Source organism: Macaca mulatta, chromosome X, assembly GCF_049350105.2.
Source record: "Macaca mulatta isolate MMU2019108-1 chromosome X, T2T-MMU8v2.0, whole genome shotgun sequence".
Lineage (NCBI taxonomy): Eukaryota > Metazoa > Chordata > Mammalia > Primates > Cercopithecidae > Macaca > Macaca mulatta.
Window position 1 is genome coordinate 136,454,136 of NC_133426.1, and position 17,396 is coordinate 136,471,531.

General features: G+C 51.4%; 1 protein-coding gene across 19 annotated transcripts in view; it reads left to right on the forward strand.

Annotated features, from left to right (window-relative positions):
• Positions 1-17,396, forward strand: part of BCORL1 (BCL6 corepressor like 1) — a 78,105-nt gene that overhangs the window by 20,907 nt on the left and 39,802 nt on the right. For 14 of the 19 annotated variants that reach the window (XM_077989583.1, XM_077989586.1, XM_077989588.1 and 11 more), the window contains 3 exons: positions 4,052-4,181; positions 11,784-11,874; positions 12,338-15,601. In XM_077989583.1, the coding sequence (XP_077845709.1) occupies positions 4,096-4,181; positions 11,784-11,874; positions 12,338-15,601 (3,441 nt within the window). In that variant the 5' untranslated portion in view covers positions 4,052-4,095. The other 5 variants (XM_077989590.1, XM_077989591.1, XM_077989589.1 and 2 more) reach the window with 2 other exon arrangements.

Genomic DNA, 17,396 nt, shown 5'->3' on the forward strand with positions numbered 1-17,396 from the left:
AGCTCACCTCAACCTCCACCTCCCAGGTTCAAGCGATTCTCCTGCCTCAGCCTCACAAGTAGCTGAGATTATAGGCATGTGCCACCATGCCCGGCTAATTTGGTATTTTAGTAGAGATGGGGTTTCCCCATGTTGGCTCTGCTGGTCTCAAACTCCTGACCTCAGGTGATGTGCCCGCCTTGGCCTCCCAAAGTGCTGGGATTACAGGCGTAAGCCACTGTGCCTGGCCAAGGATGCTATTTCTTACCTTAGGTAGCTGATTGTCTGGTGGGGGAGATAAACATGCCTTGTCCCCAACTAACCAAGCTAGAGAGGAGAATAAGAACCAGTGCTGTGGAAGAGGTAGGGATTAAATGCTTGAGGATAACCAGAGAGGGAGGGGTTAACTGAACTCTAGGGCCAGGGCTAGGGGGATGATGTGATGACATTTAAGCTGGGTCTTGAGAGAAGACAGGGAGAGGAAGAGGGGGAAGCAGGAGAGGCCATTTCAGGGTGAGGAGGGAGAAGAGTCCTGAAACTGGATGGTGTGTTTAGGAAGGGTTGGGAGCTGGGGGTGGTGAGAGTGGTGGGGAAATGGCAAGATGTGGTGGAAGAGGAGGCTGGAGAGGAGGTTTGAGGCCAGGTCATGAGGGCCCTGAAGGCTATGCTGAGAATGGCTGGCTAGATCCTAGAGGCCGGGGAAAGCTGTTGAAAGCTTTTGAGGAAGGAGGGGGTGACATGATCGACCTGGAGCTTTAGAAGATGAATTTATTGTAGAATCAAGAAATTGAAGGCAGAGGGAGCAGTTAAGAGGTGATTGTAATAGTCTGGGTGAGAGCTGATGAGGGCCTGCACCAGGGTAGTGGCAAGAAGGGTAGAAGGCAAGGCTGGAGATGGCATTATTAAGGCATGACTTCTGATTGAATATGGGCGGCAGGGGAGAAAAGGAGTTGAAGACGACAGGGCGGAAATTTCCAGGCTAGGGGACAGTAGTGCTGTTAAGTAAGCTAGGAAACACGCTGCTACTGGACATAGGGGGTGGGGAGCAGGTTTATGAGAACAGATAATGAGTATGGTTTGAGACACGTTGAGTTGGAGGGGCTTGGTGGTCATCCAATTAACAGCGAGTTGCTGGCAGCTGGAAATTCTGGTCTGGGCTTAAGGAGAGAGGTCAAGGCTAGAGATACAGATTTGGGAGTCATCAGCGCATCAAGGGGCGAGCTGAAACTGTGGAAGCTCATGAGCTGAGAGAGAAGGCGGGGCAGGGCTGACAACTGGCATAGAGGGAGAGAGATGGGTGGGGGAAGCCAGGGAGAGCCGGCAAAAGGCAGACTAGGAGGAAAAGAGACAGAGGGAGACCAGGGAGGGACCAGAAGAGGGAGACTGAAGGCCAAAGAGTAGAGGGGAGGGGGAGGCACAGGAGAGGGAGAAGGGAAAGGAGGGGGAGAGGGAGGAGAGAATGAATGGGAGACTGAGGGAAATGGGGAAGGTGAGATAAGCAAGAAAAAGAAAGGGAAGGAGAGAGGTGGGAACGGGGAGAAAGTTGGAGGAGAGGGGATTGTGTGTGTGTGAGAGAGAGAGAGAGAGAGAGGAGAAAGGCAAAAGGTGAACAGCTGGGAGAATAATAGGGAGAGAGAAAGGTGAGGAGGAGGAAGAGTAAAGAGAGAGAGCTGGGTAGGGGGATGAGGAGAAAGAGGGAAGGAGCCTTGAAAGATAGGAAGGGGAGGAAGTGGGAGAGGGTGGCAGAGGTGAAGAGAGACAGAAATCAAGGGAAAGGCCAGGCCCCAGTGAATGCCCAAGTCTTTGGGGTGGGCAGTGGAAGAGAAGGGCCCCGGAGAAGCCATCAGGCAGTGGATCAGGAAAGACAAGAGAAGGGAGAGAATAAAGAGAAGGGGCAAGGGCAACGGTATGCCGCTCTGCAGAGATGAGGAGGAGGATGAAGCCCAGGTAGGGTGGATGCCCCTCTCTCTTCTCCTACCACCTCCACACTGGCCTCCTGGCTCTCCCTTGATCTTTGTGGGCAACCTCCCGCCTTAGGACTTTCTTGTACACTCTTCCCTCAGCCTGGAATGCTTTTCTCCCAAATATCCGCGTGGCTCCTCCTTCACTTCATTCCGATGGTTTAAATGTCTCCTTTACAGCAAGGCCTACCCTGCTCACCCTATTTCAGATAGTGGCCCTTCCCACCTTAGACTGTGCCCTTGCCCCTTAGTCTGTGTTGTACTATCTCCTCCTCCTCCTCCTCCTTTTTTTTTTTTTTTTTTTTTTGAGACAGTTTCACTCTTGTTGCTCAGGCTGGAGTGCAGTGGCGCAATATCGGCTCACCGCAGCCTCTGCCTCCTGGGTTCAAGCAATTCTCCTGCCTTAGCCTCCTGAGTATCTAGGATTACAGGCATGCACTACCACGCCTGGCTAATTTTGTATTTTTAGTAGAGACAGGGTTTCTCCATGTTGGTCAGGCTGATCTTGAACTCCAGACCTCAGGTGATCCACCTGCCTTGGCCTCCCAAAGTGCTGGGATTACGGACATGAGCCACTGCACCTAACCTGTTGTACTATCTTCTAACATGCCGTGACATACAATTATTTAACATGCTGTGACATAGAAGTATTTAACATGTTTATTGTCCATGTCATCCCCCTGGGATGTAAGCTCCACATGGGCAGGGATTTTGTTCTGTTTTGTTAATCGTTGAATCCTCAGTACATAGGATGGTGCTGGCTCATAGTAGGAATGCAATAAATTGTGATACTGTGTTGAATGTGGACAATCTCTGAAAATTGAAAAACGGATACATGAAACAAATCCCTCATACAACTATATCTTACTGTGATTCACTTCTTTGGAAAGTGGAGAACAACATACAATTCTGATAACTGTAGGGTTCTGTTCAGTTGAACTTCAATGAATAAGGATTTTAGTTAATAAGCTAACTTGAGAGCTTAAGGGTCTCAAGACAAGCTCATTGGATAAAGCTTTTTCTTGGTGGCTCATTTTTTCTAGAAGGTAAATTGACTGTGCCCTGCTTGTGAAAGCGAGAGAGGGACATTGGCTGGTGAAGAGAGTGTTGGAGCATGGAGACAACAGACTGATAGGAAGGGACAAGGACGGAAACACGTGTTTTGTTTTGTTTTGTTTTATTGAGATGAAGTCTTGCTCTGTGGCCCAGGCTGGAGTGTGCTGGCACGATCTCAGCTCACTGCAACCTCCGCGTCTTGGGTTCAAGCAATGCTTGTGCCTCAACCTTCCGAATAGCTGGGATTACAGGTGCGCACTGCCATGCCAGGCTAATTTTTTAAATTTTTACTAGAAACGGGATTTTACCATGTTGTCCAGGCTGGCTTCGAACTCCTGACCTCAGGTGATCCACCCGCCTTGGCCTCCCAAAATGTTGGGATTACGGGCGTGAGCCACCGCGCCCTGCCGAAACATGTGGTTCTTGATGGAACATTGTTTTCTGTTTGTTTGCTTGTTGGTGGTCAGTGTGCAAGGAATACCACACCTGATTTGGAGGGAGCTTGAAACCAGGTTAGATACATGTGTTATGTCCAAGTCAAAGTCAATGGAGTATTTTTGAAGGACTTATAAAAAACAGCATGTGCTTCCTCTGAAGAGTGTAAATTGGCTACGTCACTCAAATACTTCAGTACCTATGGATTAGAGAGTAGAAGAGAAAAAGGTCACCAGTAGTGTTTCAGTGCACCACTCATATATGGGTATGACTCTCTAATTGTAGTTGGTTAGGCTAAATGTGTGTAGAAAAATATACTGTCATCTCATTTGTCTGAAATAGATTGAATTTCCTTGAACACTCAAGCATATCTGTCTTTTAAGATAATTTAAAACTCACTCTAGGTGATTAACAATGTCCTCATCTCCATCCTGAAACCTATGGATTCCTAGAAAGCTAGTGCTCCCTCTTCCCGGTTTAGACCTTAATTTTCCATAGCAGGCTGGCTGCTTTAACATTTTGATGCTGTAATTACCTTTATTGAAACATTGCTGTGTAAAAGGTGATTGAAGCAGCTGTCCCTGTTACGAGTTTTGATTTTCTGGAATTCTTTTCCCCAGGGGGAGTGGCCACAGCAGGTCCTATCTGGTGGTGAGTGGCTGTCATGATCTCTACAGCACCGCTCTACAGCGGCGTGCACAACTGGACCAGTTCTGACCGGATTCGCATGTGTGGCATCAACGAGGAGAGGTGAGGAGGCGGAAGGTGGCCGCTGCTGGCCTCCAGTGAGTGGTACCTCATCACCAGAGGGATGGATAGCTGCACACAATAGGGCCTGGGGAGGGACCGTGGGGAGGAGACTCTTAGTTGTTTCTAATTTTCCTGTGGTGGGATGGGGATGGGGCTGTGTGAGTGGCCTGATCTGCCATGCTATCTCTTTTCAGACGAAGGTGAGGAGGCCAAAAAAATGACCTTTTGCCAGCTAGCACTTGTCTACTCATTAACAACTGTCAGACTGGGGAGTAAGGGGAAGCTCAGGCAATGGCAATTTTTTTTTTTTTTCTTTTGAGACAGGGCCTCACTCTGTCACACAGGCTGGAGGGCAGCAGCACAGTCTTGGCTCACTGCAACCTCTGCCTCCTGGGCTCAAGTGATTCTCCCACCTCAGCCCCACCAGTAGCTGGGACCACATGCGAGCAACACCACGCCCGGCTAATTTTTTTTTTTTTTTTTTTTTTTTTTGTAGTTTTTGTAGAGACGGAGGTTTCACCATGTGGCCCGGGCTGGTCTCAAACCCCTGAGCTCAAGTGATCTGCCTGCCTCAGCCTCCCCAAATGCTGGGATTACAGGCATGAGCCACTGCCCATGCCCGGCCAGCGATTGCAGTTTTTATTTGCTGCCTCAAAGTTTGGTGCTCAAGGATATATATAAGGTATTTTCAGTCCTTGATCTAGGTCTGGAAGAAAGATGGTTTTATTGTTCAGATTTCTGCTGGGAACTGGCATTAGGCATTCTGGTGGTCAGCGCTTTCCCACCTCATGAGGCTAATTCCAATTTGAAGTGAGATCCTTACGAAGTATCAAAGGATGTTGAGACCGCCTAGCATAGTCTTGAGAGTTGGTGACACCTGCCTGACATGTGTGTTTTCAGTTATCTGTTCCCCAGAATATTTGGTTGACCAAGATGTGCTATTTCCTGATCATGCCCATACCCAAAGCACTCAAAATGGCCTTCAGAATTTACATTTGGCTTTCATAACCCTTGATCAAAGAGCTGTGTGTGATGGCTGCAGTGCCTCTCTCATTTTTTAAATTTTTTTGAGACAGAGTCTCGCTCTGTCACTCCCAGGCTGGAGTGCAGTGGTGTGATCTCAGGCTCACTGCAAGCTCCACCTCCTGGGTTCATGCCATTCTCCCGCCTCAGCCTTCCACATAGCTGGGACTACAGGCACCCGCCACCACGCCCAGTTAATTTTTTGTATTTTTAGTAGAGACAGGGTTTCACCATGTTAACCAGGATGGTCTCGATCTCCTGACCTCATGATCTACCCACCTCGGCCTCCCAAAGTGCTGAGATTACAGGCATGAGCCAGCGCGCCCGGCCTTTTTTTTTTTTTTTTTTTTTTTTTTTTTTTGAGACAGAGTCTGGGGCTACAGGCACATGCCACCACACCTGGCCAATTTCTGTATTTTTAGTAGAGATGGAGTTTTACTATGTTGGCCAGGCTGGTCTCGAACTCCAGACCTCATGATCCACTCACCTCGGCCTCCTAAAGTGCTGGGATTACAGGCATGAGCCACTGCACTCGGCCGCCTCTCCCGTTTTTAGAGAAGGCACTGCTCTTTCATGTTTGCTGGTGTTTTTCTGTTGTTTCAACCCACTGACTGTTTAAATTCAAATATACATCAGATAAATCACCAAGACACAGAACAATATGGCTTTCCCTGGGATTCAAGATTTGACGTTTCTTGGGTAAACTTTAGAAATGTGTGTGTGTGCATATGGGGGAGTATTGGTGATTTTGAGGGGAAAAGGAATGGAAGTCTTTGTGTTTATCTACTTTCTTCTTCTGTTCCTAACCGAAGAAGTATATACTTATCTGAGGTCAAGGTTAGCAGAATAGACCTTTCTATTTTCTTAAGCCATTAGTGCCTGATAGCTTAATGTTCTCTGTACTGAGAAACAAGTTAGAGATGGGCTTAAAAGGAATTTAATTTTAGGATACAAGAGTAAAGACCATGGACAATGAGATGAAATTCTCAGGTGCTCAGGAAGAAAAGTGTTTTCCTTTACATATGAAGCATGTCCTCAGATGATCACTAGGAGATGATCTAGGGAAAGGCAGGGTGATAATAATGATTTGCATAAGTATTCATTGGCAGGTCATGTTGACCTAGTTATAAGTAGTTGAGACTTTGATGCAGAAATCTGGACTAGATCCTTCAAAAGACCAGCAGGACCAGGCGCTGTGGCTCATGCTTGTAATCTCAGCACTTTGGGAGGCCAAGGCGAGTGGATCACCTGAGGTCAGGAGTTCAAGACCAGCCTGGCCAACATGGCGAAGCCCCGTCTCTACTAAAAATACAAAAAAATTAGCCAGGCATGGTGGTGTATGCCTGTAATCCCAGCTACTGGGGAGACTGAGGCAAGAGAATCACTTGAACCCGGGAGGTGGAGGTTGCAGTGAGCCGAGATTGCACCACTGCACTCCAGCCAGGGTGACAGAGCAGGACTCTGTCTCAAAAACAATAAAATTAAATAGTAATAAAAAAAGACCAATAGACAAGTTACCTTAGTTCACCATCTACTGTAAATCCCTGCCAAGAAGGGAGCAGGAAGTAGACTCAAAATCTGATTTTCCCTCCATCTTGTTTTTTGTTTTTGAGATGTAGTCTTGCTTGGTTGCTCAGTCTGGAGTGCAGTGGCACGATCTTGGCTCACTGCAACCTCCACCACCTGGGTTCAAGTGATTCTCGTGCATCAGCCTCCTGAGTAACTAGGATTACAGGTGTGCACCACCATGCCTGGCTAATTTTTGTATTTTTAGTAGAGACAGGGTTTCACCATGTCACCCAGGCTGGTCTCAGACTCCTTATCTCAATCTGTCCACCTTGGCCTCCCAAAATGCTGGAATTACAGATGTGAGCCACCATGCCTGGCCAGATTTTCCCTCCTTCTAAACCTGTGCCTGGTGCTTAAGATGACCCTTTTTTTTTTTTTTTTTTTTGAGACGGAGTTTAGCTCTCGTTGCCCAGGCTGGAGTGCAGTGGTGTGATCTTGGCTCACCACAACCTGTGCCTCCTGGGTTCAAACGATTCTCCTGCCTCAGCCTCCTGAGTAGCTGGGATTAGAGGCATGTGCCACCACACCCGGCTAATTTTGTATTTTTAGTAGAGACGGGTTTTCTCCATGTTGGTCCTGCTGGTCTCGAACTCCCGACCTCAGGTGATCCGCCCGCCTCGGCCTCCCAAAGTGTTGGGAGTACAGATGTGAGCCACCACGCCCGGCCTAAGATGACTTTTTAAGTGTTGTCACTTTTCATCTCATCCACCCTTTATTATCACCTTCTTGCTATACAGTCTAGGCCATGTTATCACTGGTTTCCAAAATGTAATCTCACCTTATTTAAAAATCCTTTTCCTTGGCCTTTTACAACTTGTAGAATTTAGGAATTTGAGGTACAAAGCTGTGCCTGGGGTTCAACTCTTAAAGTGATGTTTTAGAGGCCTGCCAGCTTTGGTAGCTGCGATTGAGGATTGCAGAACAGGAGGCATAGGCTGGCCCCAGGTGGCTGTCTCTAGGCAAACCTACAGCTAAATGTGTCTGCTTGCCTGCTTGCATCCCTTCTAGGATTAATTCATGCCTTCATTCAACAAACATTTATTCAACATAATGAGAGCAAACCAATAGTCCTAGTACATTGGTGGTGAGTGCCCTAGAGTAGCATGTCTGGGTCCGGTGGGAGTCCAGATGCAAGAATTGACAAACCTCCCGGTGGGAGAATAGGGGAAGGCTTCCCAGAGGCAGTGGCATTTGAGCCCGGGCTTGAGGAATGAGTAGGAGTTTGAGGTGAGAGCTGGTATTTCCCTGGGACAATAAGAGCACAGTGTGGCGGCGCACAGTGGCTCACACCTGTAATCCCGGCACTTTGGGAGGCCGAGGCGGGTGGATCACCTGAGGTCGGGAGTTCGAGACCAGCCTGACCAACATGGAGAAACCCCGTCTCTACTAAAAATTCAAAAATCAGCTTGGTGTGGTAGCACATGCCTGTAATCCCAGCTACTTGGGAGGCTCAGGCAGGAGAATCGCTTGAACCCAGGAGACGGAGGTTGCAGTGAGCTGAGATCACACATTGTGCTCCTCCAGCCTGGGCAACAAGACAGAAACTCTATCTCAAAAAAATAAATAAATAAAAATAAAAAAGCTCAGTGTGTTTGGGGAAGGTCCGAGTCAGAATGAAGGCAGTCTTGGGGTACTGTGGGACTCGAACCAGGGAAAATCTCCCAGGACTGGAAGGTAAGGAGCCTGGTGTGTGCGGGGTGGTATATTTCTCTTATGGGTAGTCTGGGCCCAGCAGGAACTGAAGAGGGTCTGGTTTGACAGTGGTGCTAGCCCTTAATAATTAGGGAAACAGCCCTGAGGGGTCATGGCCGTTTCTGGTTTAAGTTCCACAAAACCTTGAACATAACAGCTCTGCCTCCTCTGTGGTGGGAAGAAACAGCAGGATTGATTTTCAGTCCTGACTGAAGCCTGCTATGATCTCTGTACCCTCCTGCCGCCCCTGCCCCCGCCAGCTGCATGTCATAACCTTGCCTGGTTGACCCAGCTCTTCCCGGGCCCCCTCCACTGCAAGTTACTCCTGTCCCAGGCTCTTCTCTCAATGGAGCAAGTTAATGTTTGCTTAGCTCTGCCCACCCCTCTTCTCAGAGGATTTGAAACACGGCTGCATGACATTTTGCAGCGCCTTTGGGGCTGGCACTCAGGCGTGGGTATGGCTGGAGTAGCCAGGACTGCTGTTGCTTGGCCTGGTTCTGTGGTTCTCTGGCAGCTGCCTTCGAGAGCAGGGATTCTGCTTTCAAGGTGTGATTTCAGGCAGCGTGGGAGCTTGCAAGGGGGGAGTGAGGATGCAGCCCACTGCCTTTTGTATGACCAGGAGGGGAAAGAATATAAATAAATAGCACCTTCCCATGTGGGGTTGCTTGGGGAAGGTGCTGCTTGTTTTCCCTGGAGTATTCCCCCCAAAATCATCCCTGGCAATTCTAGTGGGAACACGCTTCCCCCTGGCCCAAGGCTGGGCATAGGTCTCACTTTTGTGGTCTCTTAGGAGTTGATGTGAAAGTATGTTTTCCCTTTCCCTCAGGCCCTACCTCCCTCCCCTTCCCGAGACCACCCTGACTGCATCTAAAGCCCTTGCCTCTCCTTACGGTCATTTCTGTTTGTCACCAACAGTCACTTCCAGCAGTGGAGCCCTCCCACTTCTGCCAGCCTAACTGCCTTTTAAAGGGAACAAGCCTTTCCCCCTCGGTTAGCCCCTTCTGGATCCCTGAAAAGATGGGGAGAGGCCCGTGGTGATCCCCCTTGCCTTTTTTGCTTCTCTTGCCCCAGGTACAATTTTGGAGTCCCTGTTTCAGTGGGAGGGAGGGAGTTAGCAGCACCCTCCCCCTTCTTGTTGGGGTTGGCTTCAGCACCCTGACTGCCCTTTGGCTAGGGTGACTGGGGAGGCGGGAGCTGGCTTCTTCAGGGCTGTCTTCAGGAGCTTGGGGTGAGGCTCTAAAGAAGGGAGGCAAAAATTAGCCAGGCGTGGTGGCGCACGCCTATAATTCTGGCTACGCAGGAGGCTGAGGCAGGAGAATTGCCTGATCCCAGGAGGCGGAGGTTGCAGTGAGCCGAGATCGAGATTGCGCCACTGCACTCCAGCCTGGGTGACAGAGCGAGATTCAATCTCAAAAAAAAAAAAAAAAAAAAAAAAAACCAAAACAGGGAAAAAAAGGAGAGAAAGAAGGGAGGTGATTTCAGGCACAGTGTATTTCCCCAGGGGCACACAGAGCAGTCCTATGCCTTGCCCACCCAGGAAACGCACTGCAGCATCTATGTTGGGGTTTTATTCTTTAACCTCAACCTCCTCTTTGGCCACTCCCACCCACAGCTCCCAAGGGCAGGGGGCAATAGTTTTTTTCTGTTGTTGTTGTTTTGAGACAGGGTCTCACTCTGTCGCCCAGGCTGAAGTGCAGTGGTGGGATCTCGGCTCACTGCAACCTCTGCCTCCCAGACTCAAGCGATTCTCCTGCCTCAGCCTCCCAAGTAGCTGGGATTACAGGTGCCTGCCACCACACCCAGCTAATTTTTGTATTTTTTAGTAGAGTTGAGGTTTTACCATGTTGGCCAGGCTGATATGGAACTCCTGACCTCAGGTGATGTACCCACCTGGGTTGGCCTCCCAAAGTGCTGGGATTACAGGTGTGAGCCACCGTGCCTGGCCTAATAGTTCTTGCTGTACTTAAAATACCAGACTTTCAGTGGGTAACTTCACCCTTCCAGTCTAATACCACCCCCTCCTTTTTTTTTTGGTTAGGATGTACCATTTTCTATGATGCTTACCTGAAATTTGGAGAAGACTTTTTGAGCAGGGGGAGATGCAGTTGAGTTTTCCTCCTTTGGGACCCAACTGTCTGGCCTTGAGTCTTTTTCTCTGGGGCATATGAACCTGAATTTGGGGTCTGAGGCCTTTCGGACGGGAGAGAACAAAGTGGTGCTGGGAGACTGATGGGGGGGTGGGGGGGCACTGGCCGGAGATAGGATGTAGGCAAGGATAGAAGGAGGGTAGAAGGGAGGGCGTTGCCTAGAACTCTAGAAAAGGGGGCAGTGTCTCCTGGAGGGAAAAAAGTAGTATTCTTAAAATAATGCCTCTCAGGCCGGGCGCGGTGGCTCAAGCCTGTAATCCCAGCACTTTGGGAGGCCGAGGCGGGCGGATCACAAGGTCAGGAGATCGAGACCACAGTGAAACCCCGTCTCTACTAAAAATACAAAAAATTAGCTGGGCGCGGTGGCGGGCGCCTGTAGTCCTAGCTACTCAGGAGGCTGAGGCAGGAGAATGGCGTGAACCCAGGAGGCGGAGCTTGCAGTGAGCCGAGATCGCGCCACTGCACTCCAGCCTGGGCAACAGCGTGAGACTCCGTCCCAAAAAAAAAAAAAAAAAAAAAAAAAAAAAAAAAAATAATGCCTCTCAGCACCCAGTGACCTGGTGGCCTCCAAGTGGTATCATTACCAGTGCTAATAAACGTGTCTCTGCTCTAGGCAAGCCAGGAGGTGAATAGGTGATGATTCAGATGTAGACCTGAAAACACAACAGGGGTTTATTTGTTTTAGAAGAAGATTACCCATATGACACTTTTAGCCAGCTGCCCTTAGATACTTAAAATAAGATTGTATTTAAAAGAAAAATGGGTTTTGCATACCTTTTGAGGCATTCGGTGGTTCTCATGTCTCTCCCCTTTGAGCAATGCCCTGTACATCCTGGGTGGCCATTTTGGCAGGTAAGCTCCAGGGAAAAGGTAAAAGTGCTAGGGTGTCCACACTCCTGGCAAGAGCCCTAGAAAACAGGGTAAACAGTCCAAAGAAGGGAGTCTAGTCAGACTGGGCTCTGGCAGGGACTTCCAATGCTAGGTGTGGAGCCTCCACTTTGTAACCAAGAACCCCCAGTTCCTTGTAATCCTCCTCACAATCTCACCTCACAGGAAGTGAGACAGGAAGGTTTTATGGGGACCCAGGAAGGCAAGAGGCATTCTGGGGAAGGTGGTGGTGGCTCTAATCCTGGGCCTCATGTCCCTTCTCTGGTTGTATCTTCCATGCTAGAAGAGCACCTCTTTCTGATGAGGAGTCAACGACAGGCGACTGCCAGCACTTTGGATCTCAGGATTTTTGTGTCAGCAGCAGTTTTTCCAAGGTAAGAGGCTTTATGGAGCCACGTGCTGTCCACCAAAGGATGGAGTTGAGCTGCCCAGAAGGTGTGCCCAGCCTGCCATCCCAAGAAGTGGGCAGAAAGGGACAGGGTCTCTCCCCAGGGACAGGCGACTGCCAGCACTTTGGATCTCAGGATTTTTGTGTCAGCAGCAGTTTTTCCAAGGTAAGAGGCTTTATGGAGCCACGTGCTGTCCACCAAAGGATGGAGTTGAGCTGCCCAGAAGGTGTGCCCAGCCTGCCATCCCAAGAAGTGGGCAGAAAGGGACAGGGTCTCTCCCAGGAGTTGGTGTTGGTGGGACACAAATTGGCTGGCTGCCCTCTGCGTCTTCCGAGACCTGGTTGGTCGAGTTGCAGAGAAGACCAGCAGTTGCCTCTCAGGGCTCTCAGAACACTTGCATCATCTTCAGCGAGCTGGCTGAAATGTGCATGCTATCCTGTCGTTTCAGGTGGAGCTCACGGCAGTTGGAAGTGGCAGCAATGCCCGGGGGGCAGACCCAGATGGCAGTGCTACAGAAAAACTTGGGCACAAGTCAGAAGACAAGCCTGACGATCCCCAGCCAAAAATGGACTATGCTGGGAACGTGGCAGAGGCCGAGGGCCTCTTGGTGCCCCTGAGCAGCCCGGGAGACGGGCTCAAGCTTCCCTCATCTGACAGCACCGAGGCCAGCAACAGCGGGGCCGACTGCTCCTGGACTCCACTCAACACCCAAATGAGCAAACAGGTTGACTGCTCGCCTGCTGGAGTAAAGGCTTTGGACTCTCGGCAAGGTGTTGGAGAGAAGAATACTTTCATTTTGGCAACTCTGGGAACCGGAGTCCCTGTGGAGGGGACCCTGCCTCTGGTTACCACTAACTTTAGTCCTCTGCCAGCCCCTATCTGTCCCCCTGCTCCCGGTTCAGCCTCTGTCCCCCCCTCTGTTCCAGATGCATTCCAGGTTCCCCTCTCCGTCCCTGCCCCAGTCCCCCATTCAGGGCTTGTTCCAGTCCAAGTTGCCACTTCAGTTCCAGCTCCTTCCCCTCCCTTAGCACCTGTCCCGGCTCTGGCTCCGGCGCCACCGTCGGTGCCCACGCTCATCTCTGACTCGAACCCCCTTTCCGTTTCAGCCTCGGTCTTGGTGCCTGTGCCAGCTTCTGCTCCCCCTTCGGGCCCGGTCCCCCTGTCGGCTTCAGCTCCTGCCCCGCTTTCAGTCCCAGTTTCAGCTCCTCCCTTGGCTCTCATCCAGGCTCCTGTGCCCCCTTCAGCTCCAACCTTGGTTCTCGCTCCTGTCCCCACTCCGGTTCTGGCTCCCATGCCGGCATCCACACCTCCAGCGGCCCCTGCCCCTCCGTCTGTGCCCATGCCCACTCCAACCCCGTCTTCCGGCCCACCTTCTACCCCCACCCTCATCCCCGCCTTTGCTCCCACGCCGGTGCCTGCACCCACCCCAGCCCCCATCTTTACTCCAGCCCCCACACCCATGCCTGCTGCCACGCCAGCTGCCATTCCCACCTCTGCACCCATCCCGGCCTCCTTCAGTTTGAGTCGAGTGTGCTTTCCTGCAGCTCAGGCACCAGCTATGCAAAAAGTACCCCTGTCCTTTCAGCCCGGGACAGTGCTGACCCCGAGCCAGCCGCTGGTATATATCCCACCTCCAAGCTGTGGGCAGCCGCTCAGTGTGGCCACACTGCCAACCACTCTAGGGGTCTCCTCCACTCTTACGCTCCCTGTCCTGCCGTCCTACCTGCAGGACAGGTGTCTCCCAGGCGTGCTAGCCTCCCCAGAGCTCCGTTCTTACCCGTACGCATTTTCTGTGGCCCGGCCTCTGACTTCGGATTCCAAGCTGGTGTCTCTGGAGGTGAACAGGCTCCCTTGCACTTCCCCATCCGGTAGCACCACCACCCAGCCTGCACCCGACGGAGTCCCTGGGCCTTTGGCAGATACGTCCCTCGTCACTGCTTCTGCCAAGGTGCTTCCAACTCCACAGCCTCTGCTGCCAGCCCCCAGTGGGAGCTCAGCCCCACCACACCCCTCCAAGATGCCCACTGGCACCGAGCAGCAAACAGAAGGGACTTCCGTTACCTTCTCTCCTCTTAAGTCACCGCCACAGCTGGAACGAGAGATGGCCTCTCCACCTGAGTGCAGCGAGATGCCCCTTGATCTGTCCTCCAAGTCCAACCGCCAGAAGCTTCCATTGCCGAACCAGCGCAAGACACCCCCCATGCCTGTGTTGACCCCCGTGCACACCAGCAGCAAGGCCCTCCTCTCCACAGTCCTGTCTAGGTCTCAGCGCACGACCCAGGCTGCCGGCAGCAACGTCACCTCCTGCCTGGGCTCCACTTCCTCACCCTTTGTCATATTTCCTGAGATCGTGAGGAATGGGGACCCGAGCACCTGGGTGAAGAACTCAACCGCGCTGATTAGCACCATTCCTGGCACCTACGTGGGAGTGGCCAACCCAGTGCCTGCATCCCTGCTGCTGAACAAAGACCCCAACCTGGGCCTCAACCGTGACCCCCGCCATCTCCCCAAGCAGGAGCCCATCTCCATCATTGATCAAGGAGAGCCGAAGGGCGCTGGTGCCACATGTGGCAAAAAGGGCAGCCAGGCTGGTGCTGAGGGACAGCCAAGCACAGTGAAACGATACACCCCAGCCCGCATTGCCCCTGGGCTGCCAGGGTGCCAAACCAAGGAACTCTCTTTGTGGAAACCCACGGGGCCGGCAAATATTTATCCCCGGTGTTCAGTCAATGGGAAACCTACCAGCACCCAGGTCCTGCCTGTTGGCTGGTCCCCATACCACCAGGCGTCTCTGCTTTCCATTGGCATTTCCAGTGCTGGGCAGCTGACCCCCAGTCAGGGGGCGCCCATCAAGCCCACCAGCGTTGTTTCGGAGTTTTCTGGTGTGCCATCTCTCAGCTCCAGCGAAGCCGTGCACGGACTTCCCGAGGGGCAGCCACGGCCTGGGGGCTCCTTTGTTCCAGAGCAGGACACTGTTACAAAGAACAAAACTTGCCGGATTGCTGCCAAGCCTTACGAAGAACAAGTCAATCCTGTCCTCTTGACCCTCAGCCCTCAGACTGGGACCCTGGCACTGTCTGTTCAGCCTAGCAGTGGGGACATTCGAATGAATCAGGGGCCTGAGGAATCAGAGAGCCACCTCTGCTCTGACAGCACTCCTAAGATGGAAGGCCCCCAGGGGGCTTGTGGCCTGAAGCTGGCAGGAGACACGAAGCCTAAGAACCAAGTGCTGGCCACCTACATGTCCCATGAGCTGGTCCTGGCCACCCCCCAGAACCTGCCTAAGATGCCTGAGCTGCCTTTGCTACCTCACGACAGCCACCCCAAGGAACTTACCTTGGACGTGGTTCCGAGCAGCAGGAGGGGCTCCAGCACCGAGCGCCCACAGCTTGGAAGCCAGGTGGATCTGGGGCGAGTGAAAATGGAGAAGGTGGATGGTGATGTGGTCTTCAATTTAGCCACCTGCTTCCGGGCTGATGGCCTCCCAGCGGCTCCCCAAAGGGGCCAAGCTGAAGTTCGGGGTAAGACCGGGCAGGCGCGAGTGAAACAGGAAAGTGTAGGGGTCTTTGCTTGCAAGAACAAGTGGCAGCCAGATGATGTGACGGAATCTCTGCCGCCCAAGAAGATGAAGTGTGGCAAAGAGAAGGACGGCGAAGAGCAGCAGCTGCAGCCCCAAGCCAAGGCCATGGTCCGGAGTTCCCACAGACCCAAGGTAAGTGCCGAGCTACGGTCCAGGGTGGGGCCGAGACACTGCTGGTCTACTTCGTGCTGTGGATGGCAACCTCCTGTGACCCCTACCCTGTGACACAGCGCTGCTGCGCAGCTATGTGAACTGAACGGATTGGAAGGCTTTTGTAAAAGGAATAATAACCTGCTGTCCCCTCCCTAGGTCACATTTTCCATATACGGTGTCTCAGCCTGGGGAGAGGCTGGCTTGTAGTTTGTAGGATGTGGGAAATGATTCCGTCCCTGGGGTAGGGAAACCATTGTCCCAGATGAGGTCAGAAAGCGGAAGAAGGTATTGGTGAGGGAAATCAATGAATAACAGGCTCTTCCTTGAATAACCATTCTTCCTTTTCCTATACTGAGAGAACACTGGCCTTGAGAACTTAGGGATGGGGAGAGCAGGGGCCTCTGACGGGGTTGTTCCTTGCACCGCTGGTGGGGGGCCTGCTTGGGATTTGCTGGGAGCCTTGTGGGGTCAGAGCCAATTTGGCTTCTGTGCTAATCCATCAGTTTCCTACCCGCTCAAATGCTCGAAGCAGCAGATTTGGGTTTTGGCCCATTGGGGATTGGATGGGCAAGGCAGGTTGGGTGTCTGGGTGTTGGTCTTAACAGGCTATGGATGGTGGCAGAGTTCTAGGCAAAAAGGTGGGCCAGGAACACTTGATGAGAATCCCCTGGTCCCCTAGAAGGGACCAGAGGCCACTGGTGATCCAAGGAGAATCTTGAAACATTTGAGGATAGGGTTTATTGAAAATCTAGAACAGCTTGAAGTTCTGTTAGCAAGCTTTCAAGTTCGATGTTGACGTACACTAAGGGACAAATTTCTGGCTAGAGCACTGTGAATTTGTCTGTGGCAAAAGTTTATGGTCTTTTCTGGACCATAGACCATTTCGAAAAGCTAATGAGAGCTATAGAACTTGTCCCCAGAAACGTGACCTCAAAATTTTGCCAGTAATTTCAGGGGGTTCATGGACCTGACCTCTGCCCCATCGCCCAAAGCCCACCCAGGGACTCCAGGTTAAGAACCCCTGAGATAGGTGTTTGGGTGGCTTTTAACTCACAAACCTCACAACCACCCTGGTATGTCAGAGACACATGAAGTAGGAACGTGGGTCATGACGCAGTAGAGCATATAACATTTGGCAGGTAACTGCCATCTGCACTCGGTGGTAATAAGAATAATAATTCATGTCGTTAGAGTTGTGTTTCTACATATGTTATCTAATCCTTACAGTAACCCTATGAGGTGAATGCTACACCAATCTACAGGTGAGAAAATAAATGAAACAGAGGCTCAGAGAGGATACACTACCCAGTTACACAGCTACTAAATGGCAGAAGTAGAACTCAGACTCTGGTCTCTGGTTCCAAAGTCCATGTTCTTCTTCAGCCAGCTATACCACCATATTATCTTCTACTCTCTTTCTTTTCTTTTTTTTTTTTTTTTTTTGAGACGGAGTCTCGCTCTGTGGCCCAGGCTGGAGTGCAGTGGCCAGATCTCAGCTCACTGCAAGCTCCGCCTCCCGGGTTCACGCCATTCTCCTGCCTCAGCCTCCCGAGTAGCTGGGACTACAGGTGCCTGCCACCTCACCCAGCTAGTTTTTTGTATTTTTTAGTAGAGACGGGGTTTCACCGTGTCAGCCAGGATGGTCTCGATCTCCTGACCTCGTGATCCGCCTGTCTCGGCCTCCCAAAGTGCTGGGATTACAGGCTTGAGCCACCGCGCCCGGCCATTTTTTTTTTTTTTTTTTTTTTTTTTGAGTCAGGGTCTTGCTCTGTCA